Below are 16,378 nucleotides of genomic sequence, written 5' to 3' on the forward strand. Positions count from 1 at the left end.
GGATGAGCAATATAGCGCGCCTCCTGGCGCAAAAAACATCCGTGGCGGTGCCCTGCCTCGGTGGTTGCTGGGGCTCATGGTCTGGTATGGCCCCCTCTTTCATTTGTGCGTGGAGCTTGTATTTTTCCTCACACAAACACCACAGGAACCCCAAACACTGAGGTTGCAAATCACACAGACAGTTCATATCTGCCAAGTCATTCATCCAGAAGAACTACTGTACATTTAGAAATGACAAAAAAACTGTATAAAATTGCAAAAAAGGTCAGGGGTGAATAAGGCATTTTATTTACAGTAGCAGTTTTGAAGAGAAGTCTCCATTTACAAGTCTTTCAAAGTTATAAATATATTACATATGAATTCAAAGCATAACATAAAAACAATGCTAAAAACCAAAGAAATACAAGTTTCAACCTATTGTCTTTTTTTAATCATTTTCAATAAATATTTTCTAGAAACTTGCTTCAGCATCACGTTGATGCTATATGATTTAACAAAGATGAAAATGTCATATGGTGGAAGGAATATCAGATGTAACTGTATCTAGTGGTTGCCAATGACAATTCATGAGAGCATCATAAAACTCCTCACTTCTCGCCGTATAGGCTTTGTTCAACGCATCTGTATCCAGGGTTGCAAGAGTAGCGTAGTGCTCTAAAAAAAAAAAGCAACAACAAAAAATACAATCGTGAAAAACAAATTAAAGAGGTGGGTAGAAGGATTGCACTTTTGCAGATTAAGCTATGCATACAACAGGTAACTTATTAACAGTAATAAAGAGTACAGAATCACTCTGATAAGTAATCTGCATTTCACTCACAAAACGTAGATATTTGGACAGAGGCAAATGTGTAAGAATGGGGGTTTGTGTGGATTAGGGGGTTTATTTAACAATAGCAATTGTATTGATTGCATCCAAGGAATTAAGAACAAAAACAATATTCTGCAGGTTAGTTCATAAAGTATGCAGCAGCAGACAAGGTTGCCTTTATATTGATACCCAACATACCTCAACTGTAAATAATCTTTGGCTTGGGTCACCACCCCATATGAATCCCGGACAGCTTATGTGTGAATTATTTAAAAAAATAAAAAAACATTCTGCAGCTTCTTGAGTCAATTTCCGCCAATCTTAGCTGCCTAGCAAATACTCAAATAGTTAGTTGCAAAATGCATAATTGACACAAAAAGCTCCTTTATTTTTACAAAAATGTGCTACCCCAGAGATTGGACACCAAATTTCTGGACAAAAGTCTTGATTACACCTCCATACAAGAGCACCAAAAAAATCTATTAAATCGACAATTTCAACATGTGGTAGACAGAAGCAATAAGAGACCTGCTGTTCATCTAAGTGAAAATATCCTCACTTTGGAGTTTATCCGAGCGATTAATGGACCTACATTGGTAGCAGAACACGCACAATCTATTAGTCACCCATAACAGTAATCCAAACAGAGATTTGGTTGGGTCATTCCCTTACTCCCCTCAAACTCCTGAGCATGTAGGATCATTCCAAGCCTTCGTAGAGTCAGACACAAACTCGTGCCTTCACATCATCTCACAGAACTCAATGGGGTAAAATTCATCACAGTTTACAACTTGGCAGGAGCCATATCTTGATGCAACAATTACGTTGATAGGAAAGTCCATAATAGGGACAATCTATCATATCCATGCTGAAAACATTGGCCTCCTGAAAAATTGATGAAACCTAAACAGTGCCTCAAAGAGAGTGGTGGCTCAGCTCAAATTAGCAGTTCTGAAAAAGCAATGTCAAAACCATGATCAATGATGACATAAATCCTTGTCCGAATCTGACAAAAGTTTTCTAAAATCAGTAAAACACATTATCACATAGCCATAAGATGAGCTAAGAAAGACCCAAGCCCGCTGACTCCCCAAAAGAGAGGAAATGTACTGCATCTACCCGGAGCTTAAGAAACCATGCTCAACTACACAAAATTAGGAGGACCATGTTGCCGAGTTTTAGGTCATAAATTAAGATTCACAACGCACTCCTAAATGTTCTCAATCATTCCTTATCCACTTATACCTGCCACATACTTAACCCAATGCAGATATCATTTACCACATTCAAACAATTCCAGGAGGGAGAGATAACCAGGCTAGCTTTGAAGATATAGCTATTAACCAGCTTTGAAAATCAAAGCATATTATCTAACTGCAGAACATTCCTGTGTCAACTATAACATGACCGTCTGGATAAATCTCTCTATGTTGGCAATAAGTAGCACCTACCCAAGTGGCACACACAATTATCTCCTCACCAGCAAGCTTTCACTTGAGCACACAACACTATCAACCATGTCAAACTGTGGGAAAAAGTGTGTTTTGAGTTATATGAGGCTACTTTAATTTGGATTAGCTTTCTCCATTGTGATCACATATACCAATTTCAGAATGGGTTATTGTGTGGTGTTTCCCCAAGGCTCAACCATACAGTTCTGCAACATGTCTCTCATCTCAACTGCTTTATCAGCATACTATCTACTTCCAAGTGTATGCTGATAAGCAATTGTACATCCTTCTGGAAAATAACCAAGAGCCATGCTAAAATCTTCAAATGACAATCATTTTCAACATTGAGCAAGAGAGCAAAAATTGACATTCGAGTCCTTGGAGGAATAAAGATTGCTTCTCCTACATTTAAAAAGCCTTTCTAGCCTAGGACCAACTGTCAACACTCAAAGTAAAAACTTTAGGTTATCATTGATGCAAAGCCATCATTGACCCAACTCAAATCCGAGAGATTAAATGGTTAATATGCAATTATCTGTTTTTGGGAACATCCTTGCAGTTCTGCATACCTTTCATTAGAGCCCGCTAACAAGATGTTTAGTATTGAGCCACCCAAACCGGCTCTTAACCTTATGGCTCATGTAGACTCCTACTGAACCTCTACTGGAAGCTAGGACAGACCACCGCTTCATCCACTTCACCTTCAAGAAATCCACCGCACACACCCACCAGCATAGAATCCCCCACCGCAGCTGGAACAAGGAAGACCAGCTAATCACGACCCTCGCCCAAGACCCGCTGACCGACCACACCAAACCAACACAGCCGCCCGCAACCTCAAGCAATGGATCGATGACTGCGCCAACACTCTCGCCCCGATCAATAAACCCGCAAACAGACGCACCGACAGAAGAGTCATCTGGTTCACCACCGACCGACCTCCAGGCATCCAAGCAGACCTACCGGAGACTAGAGAAGAAATGGCGCCGCGAGCAAACACCGGACCAACCACACAGCCCTCAAGAACGCCAGCCGCAGACACCTTCAACTCATTGGAACTGCCAAAAGGACCTCCTTCAAGGAACGCATCGACGACAACGCACACAATAGCAAAGAGCTCTTCAACATCATGAAGGAACTCGCCAACCCCAGCTCCAGCGACATCCCGCTGTCACAAGACCTCTGCGACTCCCTAGCTACCTTCTCCACCGCAAGATCGCAGACATCCACGACAGCTGCAACACCCAGACCTCTCCAACAGCCGCCTACACCCCAGAATCACCGCCCCCCCCCCCGTCACACCAGCCGCCTGATCTCCCGGAGCCACATCAACGACGAAGACACCATCAAGACCATAAACACCATCCACTCTGACTCACCATCAGACCCCTGCCCCCCCACATCTTCAATAAAGCGAGCACCATCATCGCACCCCAACTCCGCAAGATCTTTAACAGCTCATTCGAGACCGCCACCTTCCCGGAAAGCTGGAAACACGCAGAGATCGACGCCCTACTCAAGAAACCCAAGAAAGACCCAACGGACCTCAAGAACTTCCGGGCCATCTCCCTGCTCCCGGCGAAAGTAATCAAGAAGATCATCAACAGACAACTGACCCAATTCCTCGAAGAGAACAACACCCTGGATTCGTCCCAATCAGGATTCCGCAGCAACCACAGTACCGAAACCGCCCTCATCGCCGCCACCGATTACATCAGAGCCCTGCTAGACAACGGTGAAACCACGGCCCTCATCCTCCTGGACCTCTCTGCCGCCTTCGACACCATCTGCCACCACACCCTGCGCACACGCCTCTACAACGCGGGGATCCGCGACAAAGCCCTGGACTGGATCACCTCCATCACCGACAGAACCCAGAGAGTCCGCCTCCCTCCATTCCGATCCAAAGCCACCAAGATCACCTACAGCGTACCCCAAGGATCATCCCTCAGCCCGACCCTTATCAACGTCTACATGACACCGCTCGCCAACATCGTCCGATTACACGACCTCAACTTAGTTTCATACGACACCCAGCTAATACTCTCCCTCACCAAAGACCCAGCCACCGCCAAAACCAACTTTCACGCAGGGATGGAGGCCGTCGCCGAATGAAAAGCAGCCGCCTCAAACTGAACTGGGACAAGACGGAGGTCCTCATCCTCTGCTCCACCCCTTCCACCTGGGACGACTCCTGGTGGCCAGCCTTGCTGGGAACTGCGCCGACACCCACCGGCCAAGCACGCAACCTGGAGTTCATCCTGGACTCTTCTCTGTCAATGACCCAACAAGTTAACGCTCCTCCTGCTTCAACACCCTCCGCATGCTTCGCAAGATCTACAGATGGATCCACACCGAAACCAGAAAGACTGTCACCCAGGCACTCATCACCAGCAGGCTGGACTACGGCAACGCCCTCTACGCAGGAACAACGGCCAAACTGCAGAAGAGACTCCAGCGCATACAAAGCGCTTCCGCACGCCTCATCCTCGACATCCGCCGCCACATCACCGCCCACCTGAAGGTCCTGCACTGGCTTGACGTCAACAAGAGGATCACTTTCAAGCTCCTCACCCACATTCACAAAGCACTCCACGACGCCGGACCAGCATACCTCAACAAGCGACACACCTTCTACACCCCAAACAGCCAGCTATGCTCCGCCGAATCGCCACGAATCCACCGAACAACCACCGGCGGCAGATCCTTCTCCCACCAAGACATGAAACTCTCTCCCCATCCACCTGCGACAGACCCAGGACCTGCTGACCTTCAGGGCACTCCTCAAGACCTGGCTGTTTGAGCTGCAGCTGCCTCCCTCCCCGCCAGCGCCTTGAGACCCTCACGCGTGAGTAGCGCGCTTTACAAATGGTTGATTGATTGCTCATGGTTAAATAAACCTTAAATAAAAAATAATGTTGATGAGGCTATGCTTTTCAGGACATCTCTCGTGTAACCCATTCTTTTTTTCCTACTTAAGATCTGAACACACACTGGCGGGGCCTGGAAGAGCCCCTCAAGGATCCCTGTGCACAGCTAATGGTTACAGTGTAAAGGGTTGGTCAAGGACATGAAGCTGGGGTCACGCGATGCTTCTAAATACGGCAGTAGGTGTTTTGGGCAATATGAGAAACAAAAGCACAGACTAAGATTTAATACGTCCCTCCTCGCCGCCCAGCTGGGTGCTGTAAAGGTAAGCAGGTTATAGCAGTTGCCCCTGCTGCACATGTTCTGGGAAATGCAGAGTTCTGTGATAACTGAGTGAAGGCAGGGGATCTTGGAGAGTTAAAATAACCTCTGGACCCTAAAAAGTTATTTAATGGCGTAGGTTTAGGGGCTAGATTAAAAGTATGAAAAGTGACACTATATTAGGATATAATGGTCCTAAGTGTCTAATCGGTCGAAATGTTTCAGCCCCGTAAGTTCAATTTGCTTTCTTCAGGACCTGTGTGTTTCCTGCTACTTATAATAAACAGCCTAATGGCATGTACAAATTACATCGTTTTTTTAAAAGCATGCACATTTACATACAAACTATACACTGATGACATTTTCCTTGTATGGTCAACTGATGTCTCGGTCAATTTACCGACATCATAGGGAAATTTTCAGGGATGGACCATCCCTATAGTCACACATTCATCACGGGTACCGGTTAACTCAACCCTCGTGGAGTGCCCCTGACTCCCTGCATTTTTAAGGTAAGGAATCTGCAGCTAGAAGGCTATCAGATTAAAGAATTAGCATGAAGGAGCTTCACCAGATGACCATGGGCGGGGAAAGTCATTCTAGTTCAAGGGGGCATTCTAAGACTAATAGCAGTAGTATTCAGGGCCTTGTTATAATCAAAACCAGAGATACTGGTATAACTGGATTGCTGACAAAGGAGATACCCTAGAGGCATCCTGTAAAGAAGAGAAGAAAGGAAGCAGAAATGCCACAATTAAGCCAATCTAGTGAAATAACATGGACTGTAGCCACAGTACTGTAGACATTTGTGGAGAAAAGGTCAATGGTGGTTAAGCTTTTTTATTTTTAGAAGAAAAGGTTTCTTGGAATCTTTGGTATAGTTATGGAGGGGTTCAAAATGAAAAACAAGCATTGAAAATACAATAGGTCTCGCCCTCGTTTAAGTTAAAGCAGTTCTGTTTGTAATTAGGTGGCTTTTTAGCTTTGCTTTTATTAGTGTTTTTCAAACTTTCATGTACATAACATGCATACATTTATATTTGTATTTATATAGATATGCAGATTATAAATATGTTTATATATGTATGTATATATATATATATATATACACACATACATATAAATGCATATATATATATATATATATGTGCGTTTAGAGGTGTAGAGGTAGAGAGGTAGAGGGGTAGAGGGGTAGAGGTAGAGAGGATTAGAGAGAGAGGTAGAGAGAGGGGGTGGGGCGATGTTTTGAAAGCGCCCCCCCAACATTCTCCACCACCTACACACCCACACTGTAGTTTATGGCATCAAATGTTAGGTTTGATGACTTAAACTAGTCGACGCAAACCTCTAATGGTTTGCTTTCTTGTACCTCTTTCCATGGCTTAATTATCCGTTATCATTTCTTAATCACAACAGCTGATTTAGGATTGTCAATATATGTTATGCCTACCCTCTCACGTAATAACGGCTGACCCTGTCCCTGAAGCGCTCTGAGGCTGCCTTTGGGGGTTACAGTGCCTTACAAAAACAGCAAACAAATAAATACGTTTGAGGAATATGCTTCAAAACAAGTTACATGGAAACAAACCTAAAATATGCCAATTAGCCGTCAAAGATACTAATAGCAAGCCCAACCATGCCCAGATGCAGGTGACGCCGTGGCGAGGCAGGTGAGACGAGTCCAAGAGCGTGATAGGGAGTGGGGCGCATCGGACAGCATCAAAGCTCCGCTCTGACCCCTGGGCTGCCCCACCTACAAGCCAACGCTGCACAAAAACACACTGAAAGGAAACCAGCGGGAGTCGATGCAGACATCTGCAAAAGTTACCGTATTCAATCGCAAAAGCGGCTCGAGGGCAGAGCAAGGCTCCACGGCGCGCACCAACATACCGTTATGTCAGTGAAATGTGTTAACACAACTTTTCCGACGAGTAATCCCTACTGTGTTTTTTTAACAGCAGTGATGGTAACACACAGACAGATGCCATGCCAAACTACAGAACAATAATTAAGATATTCTCGTCATAAAAACAGCGGTGATGTTAACGTGCACAATCAATTCAGCTCTTCTTTAATGAACACACACTATGTAGCACTCCGACACCCTCAAACGGCTGGCTACATACTCTCAAAGGACGGAGTAACTAACACAGCCTACTTCTGTCGGCCCCCTCAAGCAGGCAGCGGCACCCTCACTTACCCTCACTCCCGTACTGCTTGCCATTGTTCGCTCCCATCCTGAAGATTTCATACCCTCACCAACATCCCAAAGCGGAGCAATCCCTCAAGAGATGCAAAAACAGCTCCCCACAACTTCCCACCGGCAGATTCATATTCATGCAGCCAGGTCTGGGGCACGTAAAGGAAACGTAGGGTACATGTTGCTCCCAGCCCGGCTGCCCCGCTCGCCTTCAATGCAACATCCAAGAGGCTTTCCCGAAACATCCAAAGAGATTTCCTCCGGCACCCGAGATCCCTCTAGCTCCTCTGCTGTTGGAAGCGCACTTTGTTTCCCTTTGGCATTACTGTAATACTCGAAGTGGGCAGCCTCTCACAATTCTGCTCCGTACCGAAGGAACGCAGCTTAGCAGGCACTCATATTTGTTTGCTATCCCCTTCATAATATATGATGTGATTGTGAGAGAGCACAAAATAGATGTACCTTGAAAATAAAAACCCAAAACAAATCCATAATCTCTGGGTAGAAGTCTTATTAAAGTAACCTTCACAAATGCTACAAAAACGATCGTCTGCATTTCCAAATTAGCTGCGATGTTTTAATCTTCCCACCAAGGTTGACTTTAGCAAAGTTGGCGCCTGGTGTGACAATTTTTGTTGGCGTCCAGAATGACGACTTTGGCTACAGATTTCCTCACTACCTTCCAACAGTGCCCCACATAGTCCCTCTCTCACACGTATTTATTTGTTTTTATTCTGGTACTTGGTGGGATTGCGGGGTAACGCTGCAGCTAGGTAACCGTAAGCCTGTGTGTTGCAGGTGCAGATAGCCCGGCCAAGTGTTTTTTGTAGAGTTTTATATAAGACGAACTAGACCCGATAAATCGGGTATCATGAGGCAACACATCCATTTCAATGGAGAAACGCAACTCGGAGCGCAGCCATTGGATTGACCTGTCACTCACAGCCACGGCACGAGCTTATCCAAGCACATTCCGCTTTCACTTTCCTCCTTTGTGAAAGGTTTGTTATCTTTATGGGTTTGTTATGTATATGTTTGAAACACATGGCCCCATAAAGATAAAAAAACTTTTGTGACGACAGTAAGTCATGTGAGCCAGTCCAAGTGGGACGGCTCAAATAGAGAAAACTGTACGTCAGCAAGTGCTCTTTCCCAATGGCTGGCCGCCGTTCAGCATAAATGGTGACGCCAGCCAAAGGGAAAGAGGGGCGGGGCTTAAAGCCCGAAACTGACACTGACCCTAAATCATTAAATCTCGCCAGCGAGACTGCGCATGTGTGCAGTCTTATGCTAGGCTCCACCTAACAATGTAAGAAATCCAGTAGGTTTCTCAATTAGTGCTGCTTCTTGCTTGAACACAAACTATCATGTTCAGTAAGTTAAAGATCAGAATCATTAGGAGAGTGTCAAGCTATATTTAATAAATATATGTTCAGAATCAGAGACAAGAGTTTGGACTGGGCACAAGGTATTGAAATTGACTGTAACGATGAAATGGTGTACTTCAAGTCAAGTCACGCTCCCTTACAGGTCAGCTACACGGTACAATGTACTGTTCCATTTATTTGTAAGGAGCTAAAGCAAATAGGAAGATCATTTGAAGCAAGTATAGAAAAGGAAAAACCTTCCTGCATAACAACTGGGAAATGAGCGGTAAAGAAGGTAGCTAAAAAAGGGAAGAAGGGATGCAGGGTGTCGTTGATGACTCCAGAACTAAGGAACGAGCATCCAAGATGTTTCAATGTTTGTCTGGAGCAGTCTGAAGTGTAATGCAAGCAAAGTTTGAAAGCAGTCAATTCCAAAGTTTTACAACCTTGTAGCAGAAGGTACTCCAAAGGACGAGGAGTTTTTTGTTCATGTTTTTTTTCCAATGTTGGGTGTCTGGCAGTATGGTTGGGACATACTACTACTCCCAGCTACAGTAGCTCAAATTTTGAGAATACAAGGTATAAAATTCTAAAGAGGTCAGTCAAGATTTTGCACAAAACCGAGAGGCAATATCCCGATTTTGCATTTGAGTAGGAGAGAAATTTAAAAAAACTGCTGTAAAATCGTTACCATGGGAAACAATGCACAGATCCAGTACTGTGCTACTAAAAGCTTTTAGGAGTTGGTAACACGCTGGGAAAATTCGGAGTACTGATGCACTATTTGCACATCACTTTAATGGGCACCACGAACATGCAATAACTCTGCTACCACTCGCTTTTGTGCTCATGCAGGACTATAAATGAGCCCCTTAGAATCATGAATGTTATCATGCTCGTGGTGTGGAGTGGCACACATCCATGTAACAGAGGTGTTCTAAAGGATAAATCCTGGAGCTAGTACCTTGACTTCCAGGATCAATTCTGGTTACTCATTTAAATTAGTTTGGATTCATTTTGGATACCCAGCTCTCTGAATACCCAGCTCTCTCAAATTCATTTTTTTTTTTTCATCAAATTTTATTAATTTGCAATAAGGCAGTGAAAACAGCCCGCAGGGCCACGTGGTCAGCATGATGCCCGTCTCGGTGTGCAACACCTTGGTTCACAACAGTATGTAACAATCCTTCAGAGACAATTGCCAGTCCATCTGTTGGGAGAATATAGGCATGCACAACTTGGGCCCGTGCCCGCACTCAGCTCGGGATCTCGCAGTGCATATTAGTTCACTCTGTGAGCCTTCCTGCCAACCTTGCGACCCTGCATAAATAACCTCCACTAGCCCCCCCCCCCACCCCAGGCATGCCGCTGAAACCATAAATCATCTATACTTGAACAATAGACAGTTCAACCACGTATCAGGGGCACTACGTCCCATGCCTCCAGCTGGTGGTACCAAGAGACGGGAGTAGCATGGAAGTCTCACCTACAGGGGCCCGCGGGGCAAAGAGGTAATCCCGAAATCACTCCCCTGCTAACTGGATCGCCCTCCCTGGGTCATCTGCAGCATCATCAGTTGGGTGTTTCAACAAGTCCACCAGTGCCACCCACGCCCGTGCCATCTCCAGGGTTCTTTCATTCTCAGTGCGACAGGCCAACTGAAGGCGGAAGGTCCCCTCGTAATCCGCCCTTTTCACCATTTCCCTAGTCCACTGTGTCACACTTGGGCCATTTTTCGTTTTCCAATTTTGGCCAACACCAGCCCCAGATCTATAAAATTGCTAGTAACTTTATTCCTGGCAGTATGAGGGAACCAGTGCAGCAAACAACAGCCGGGCGTCAACATCATTTCTCTTTCCATCACCCCCGCCAGTCCTGTTGTAACCCTCCTCCAGAACTCTCCCAGATGTTGGCAATCCCAGAACATGTGGAGAAACCCTGCCCCTTCTAGATTACATCTCGGGCACGCAGTCCGGGCCCCGAAGTAATCATTAATCTTACCCGGAGAGAGGTACGCCCTGTGCAGGACAGACGTGAATCAACTGGAAGCGTGCGTTCCTAGAACTCTTACAGGCCCTTCCGACCAGTACCCCCCATGGTTTCTCATCAATAGCATCACCCAGGTCCTCCTCCCACTTGAGACGCAGCTCTGTGAGGGGCTTGCGTATTTCCTGTGTAATGTGCCTATAGAGGCAAGTGACCGCCTTGATGGTACCGGCCGCCATCACCACATACTGACAGGCTAGGGAGGTCTGGGGTTCCACCATCCCATCCCGCCAGTGTTTCCGGATAGCTGCAGTCAGTGTGACATGCAGGAGGAAGTCACCTCTAGGTATGTCGTGGCGTTCCAGGAGATCATTGAAAGGGAGCAAAGTGTTGTCTTCAAATAAATCACTTAGGGTGGAGATCCCTGCCTCACTCCATAATCTTAACCTGCTCCAATCCCCCCCCCCCCGTGGGGCAGCGCCTCGCATATCACCAGCGGGATCTATGGGAAGGAAGGAATCCACACCCGTGCCTGCATAGCTAATCGGTTCCAACATTGGTGCACCGTTTGTAAGTCTGGGGTGACCTCCTCCAATCTCAGGGGTAGACGCAACAGTACCCGGGACAGAAGGCTCAAGCCTGGATCCGAACCGCCAAGGTCTACTGTATTTGTTAGGCGACCTGCCATCCATTTTGTGTACCACTGTAATTGGGTTGCGTGGTAATAGGCCTCAAAGACCAGCAACGCAAAATCCCTACGCCCTGGGTCGCATCATAGTGATGAGAGCCACTCTTCGCCTCCCGGTGCCCCAAAGGAACTCTGTGAGCATTGTGTTAAGTTGAGAAAAGATCTTGGGTGGGATCCTAAGTGGAAGTGTCCCGAAGAAGTAGAAAAGCCTCGGTAATGTAACCATTTTCACTAAAGCCACACTACCCACTAAGAATAGTGGAAGGGCCCCCCAAAACTCAAAGTTGATTTTGGTGTTGCGCAAGGTGCACCCTATGTTACCCTCTAGGAAGATATGCAGGGTCGTGTTATATCCGGGTGCCCAGATAAGGTAAGCATCTAGTTTCCCAAGGCACGCCCTCTGCTGGCGTCGATCCATCCCTGCCCGAGCTCGCAGGAAAAAGAAACAACTTGATCCAGTTCACTCTAAGCCCCGCAACCCTCCCCAGTACTTCTAGCAGTTCCTTGGCTCCTCTCAGGGCCTCCCCTGAGTTTGCCAGAAATAGCAATAGGTCATTCGCATATAACGCAATATGCTGTAGCTGTCCCCCCCCATCTCCCGCCCCTGGTAGTAACGGCCCGATCTGGTGTGCACGGCCATGGGTTCCATCGCCATCGCGAATAACAAGAGAGACAACGGACAGCCCTGTTTCATACCTCTGCCCACCATGCAGGTATCCGAAATCAACCCCCGTCCAAACTCTAGCAGTGGAGCTTTTATACAAGATCGCCGTCCATTCCACGAAGCGATCCCCCAGGCCAAATGCTCTCAGGACCCTAAATAGATACGGCCAGTCGAGGCTGTCAAAAGCCTTCTCAATGTCAACCTTGAAGATACATGCTTCCTCCTTACAATAGGTGTCCGCCCCCAGTATGCGTAACAGCCGGCGTACATTCATCGCCGTATTTATAGATGGAATAAAACCTGCCTGATCCACATGGATAAGCGTTGGCATGTGGGCTAATAGCCGACTTGCCAATATACGACTTCATATTTAGTAGTCTAAGTTAAGCATAGCGAGGGGTCGATAAGCAGCACGGTCCTCAGGTGGTTTACCAGGTTTTAAGAGTGGAACAGTTATCACTTCCCTCATTGAGGCCGGGAGACAGCCTTCTTGCTTCGCCCTATTATACACTGTCACAAGCCGTGGGGCCAGGCTATCCCTGTATGCAGAGTAAAACTCCACTGGGAGCCCATCCGTCCCTGGGGTCTTATTCCTAGCCATATGTTTGATGGCACCACAAACTTCCCCAATCTCCACCTCTCTGCCCAGTTCCTCCGCTACCTCAGCATCTACTGTGGTCAGCTCCACTGCAGCCAAGAAAGCCGCCACATCCACAACTCCCGGGTTGTGTCTACTCTGGTAGAGAGAAGCGTAATACTGCCAGAACTGTGTATTGATGTCTTGTTGGCCATAAAAGACCTCGTCCCCTTGCCCCTTCAATTCCAAGATCACCCGACCTCTACGCGCCGGGTTGGCCAACCATGCCAGCAATGCGCCATATTAGTCTCGTTCTGTATGGTCCCGGGTAATGTATGCCTTATAATCAAAACAGCGCAACTGTTCTACATGGGAAGCTGGGACTTCACGGCGGCAAGGAGATCCGGCTGCCTATCCAGTCGTTCCGGTCTCTCTTTCTCCAATTCCCGGAGCCTGTGCTCTGCAGTCTGCAAATGTCTTAGGAGCACCCTCTGTACTCCGACTACTTCTCCAATGCAGCGTCCCTGAACAACGGTTTTAAAGGCGTCCCATTCACAAAGTGAACTCGTCGCCGTCCCAGCATAATCTAAAAAATAGTCATCAATGACGGAGCCTATCGTGGCACGGAAAACTGGATCTTCCAATGCCTCTGGGCGCAGGCGCCAGCTAGGGATAGTAGGATGTATCCGCAGCCAGTCTAAGGACAACAGCAGCAGATTATGATCAGAAATCTTTCTTGCCAAATATTCATTGACTGTAACTCCACCATGTACGTCTGGGGAACAGAGAATCAAGTCCAACCGAACATGCAGAATAGTATGATTGAGTCTCTTTCATCTGGGTGGTGGGCCCTCCAAGAATCTGTCAGTCCCCAGTGTTGTTGCCAGTCACATCTGACCGCTACAAGCCTATGTATTGGAGCATCTGGGAGTGGCGGGTGAGAGCGGTCCAGGTCAACGTCAGTGATACTGTTAAAGTCCCCCCCAACAGCACTGACCCGGTTAGCATGGTCGCCAGCGTCCGGAAGAGGTGTGCAAAGAATGTAGATTGAACAACATTGGGGGCATAAAGGCTCCCTATTACTATTTCCCTGCCATCTAACTGTCCTGATACCACCACATACCTAACATCCAGGTCTATCAGTTGCCTGGTACACTGGAAGGGAACTCCCGCCCGTACCCAGATCAAAGTGCCCCTGGCGTAAGCCGAATACGTAGTGCAAAACACCTGACCCCACCATCGTTTCTGTAGTGCGGCCCCTTCCTTCTGCGTCAAATGAGTTTCCTGTAACAGGGCAACCTGCACCCCTCTCCGCACAAGATACGCATGGACTTTATGACGATGTAGCATCGTGTGCATTCCCCTAACATTCCAGGAGATGCATTTGATTCCTACGTGGGGTCCCATTGCTTGAACCCTGTCAGTTCTCCCTCTAACCTCCCAGCAGCGCGATGCCTGGTCCCAAACATAACCCCCACAACAACCGAAGCCCCCAAGCCCCCCTCCCCAGGACAGGTACCAACCAACAAGTCCCCATCCAAACTAGTGTTGTGAACGATAAATCACGAAAAAGCGGTGAGGCGTATCCTGGCCCTGTTTGACCCAGAACCCCACCGGCCATCCCCCCTGCCCCGTAGTGTAAGTGGTAACCCCAGCAAGTACTCAAGTGCCATTAGTCTGTCGCCGCCCCATGTCAGCTTCCCCAACAGGTCTTTCCCAGTGGGAGGAGAAGTATTCTTTGTGAATCTCGACGTGCGTCTGTCAGACTATGCCATCCGCTGTTTGGGGTGTGACGACGGGCAGTTCAGTCTCAGAGTCCCCGTTCGTGCTACTGGGATAGTAGCTATCCGATCTGTCCATGCCTTGGTCGCTGGAGGTCAAGTTAGGACTAGCCTCCCCAGAGCTTATCTCCACCACCGCCTACACGGCTCTGTGTCTCTCCAGTTGGCGCCCTGTTGGTGTAGGAGCCTGCTGAGATCACGGGGGCGCGGGTGAGCGATGTCCGCCGTGCACCGCCTGGCGGCGAATAACTTGGTACAGGTGCCTGCCGTGTCTCCAGCCAGTGCCAGGCTTCTTGGGGTGGTAAGTGTAATGGGAAACCCAATCTACCTTCGAGGGCTTGGGCAAGATTAATGAAAGGGTAAAGTATGCCTTCAAGAGATTAATTGTAATCCTTAGTTGTATAATTCTCAATCTAAATTAGGTGTAAGGTTTATTATTTGCTTATTTATTAATTTCTTTCAGCAATTTGTATCTTGACAGTGCAAATTAAACACAAAAAGATATATCTCAAAGGAGTGTATATCACAAAGCAAAAGAGTCAAACAAATCAGTGCAATAATGAAGCAGAAAAAATTACAAAGACGGGTGTATATAAAACTAGTATAATTTGTATTTAGATTTCATAAAGGGTACTCGTAATGAACATTTATAATCCAATTAGAAGGAAACATTCAATTACTTGAACCTTCACTATAATAATCAAATACACTTTTTCACAATTACAATTAATGAATTATAGGTAAAAAAAAGTGTGCAATTCGACGTTTCGGTCTTTAATTTTTCGTTGGTAAGACCATCTTCAGGACTAGAACATTTGAAATGATTGACCCCTAGTAAAATATGGAACAAAAATTAATTTACAATTTATTTGATAATATTTAAAATATATCACCTGTGTAAATAAAGTAATAGAAAAATTCAATACTGCATTGAAAAGCTTCAATTATCTCAAATCTAAGTGTCTTCATTGTATTTCTATTTACAGACATTGTACAGTTTCTTAAATTGCTCAGAATGTAAATATGCATATTTCACACATTGTCTATGATGCTCTTTCTCCTATATTCATTTTGATGCCAAAATGAATATAATTTCATCGATAGCGTATTTCGTGGTCATATCACTCCTTTATATTAACCTGACATTGTGTCTATTCTTATTTTCTGAATTGATAACACATTGCTCATAATTATATACTGGTGGCTCTGTCTTTACGATCCATTCATAAACGAGATTCTATTTAGCAAAGTGATCTCGTATTTGTAATAAAAATTGGGTTAAAAAATGCAAGGGTTTGAACATGCCATTTGACCCGATCTTTTGTTTCAGTGGTTTAAGCATTGGTATCGTAGACATACTGACGTTTAAAGTTACAGCAGTATGATTGTATTAAGGGCTTTGTATATTGGCGTGTTACAAAACGTGCAGAAAATACCTGCGTTCTGTTTATGAATTCAACAGGTTTGTTGACTACGGCCGTATTTAACTAAAATGTTTAGCAAAGCCATGGTGGGCTTATTGTATTTTTAGTTTTCTACTTTCAAACGTACCTGTGACTTCTTTCATGAGTGTTGGCTCAAAAGCAATAGTCGGCAAGACGGCTTTCGTATGTGCCAAAGTGTGCTTGTTTTAATTGTTTGGAGCGCGAAAGAGGACTTGTGTG

General features: G+C 46.1%; 1 protein-coding gene across 1 annotated transcript in view; it reads right to left on the reverse strand.

Annotated features, from left to right (window-relative positions):
• Nucleotides 1-265: 265 nt before the first annotated feature.
• C5_2H6orf52 (chromosome 5_2 C6orf52 homolog) overlaps nucleotides 266-16,378 on the reverse strand; it is a 187,686-nt gene continuing 171,573 nt past the window's right edge. The window contains exon 9 of the mRNA XM_085607263.1: nucleotides 266-654. Within this exon, the coding sequence (XP_085463389.1) occupies nucleotides 509-654 (146 nt within the window). The 3' untranslated portion in view covers nucleotides 266-508. The remainder of the gene's footprint in view (nucleotides 655-16,378) is intronic.

The sequence above is a fragment of the Triturus cristatus genome, chromosome 5_2 (genome assembly GCF_964204655.1).
Source record: "Triturus cristatus chromosome 5_2, aTriCri1.1, whole genome shotgun sequence".
In the NCBI taxonomy this organism is placed as follows: domain Eukaryota; kingdom Metazoa; phylum Chordata; class Amphibia; order Caudata; family Salamandridae; genus Triturus; species Triturus cristatus.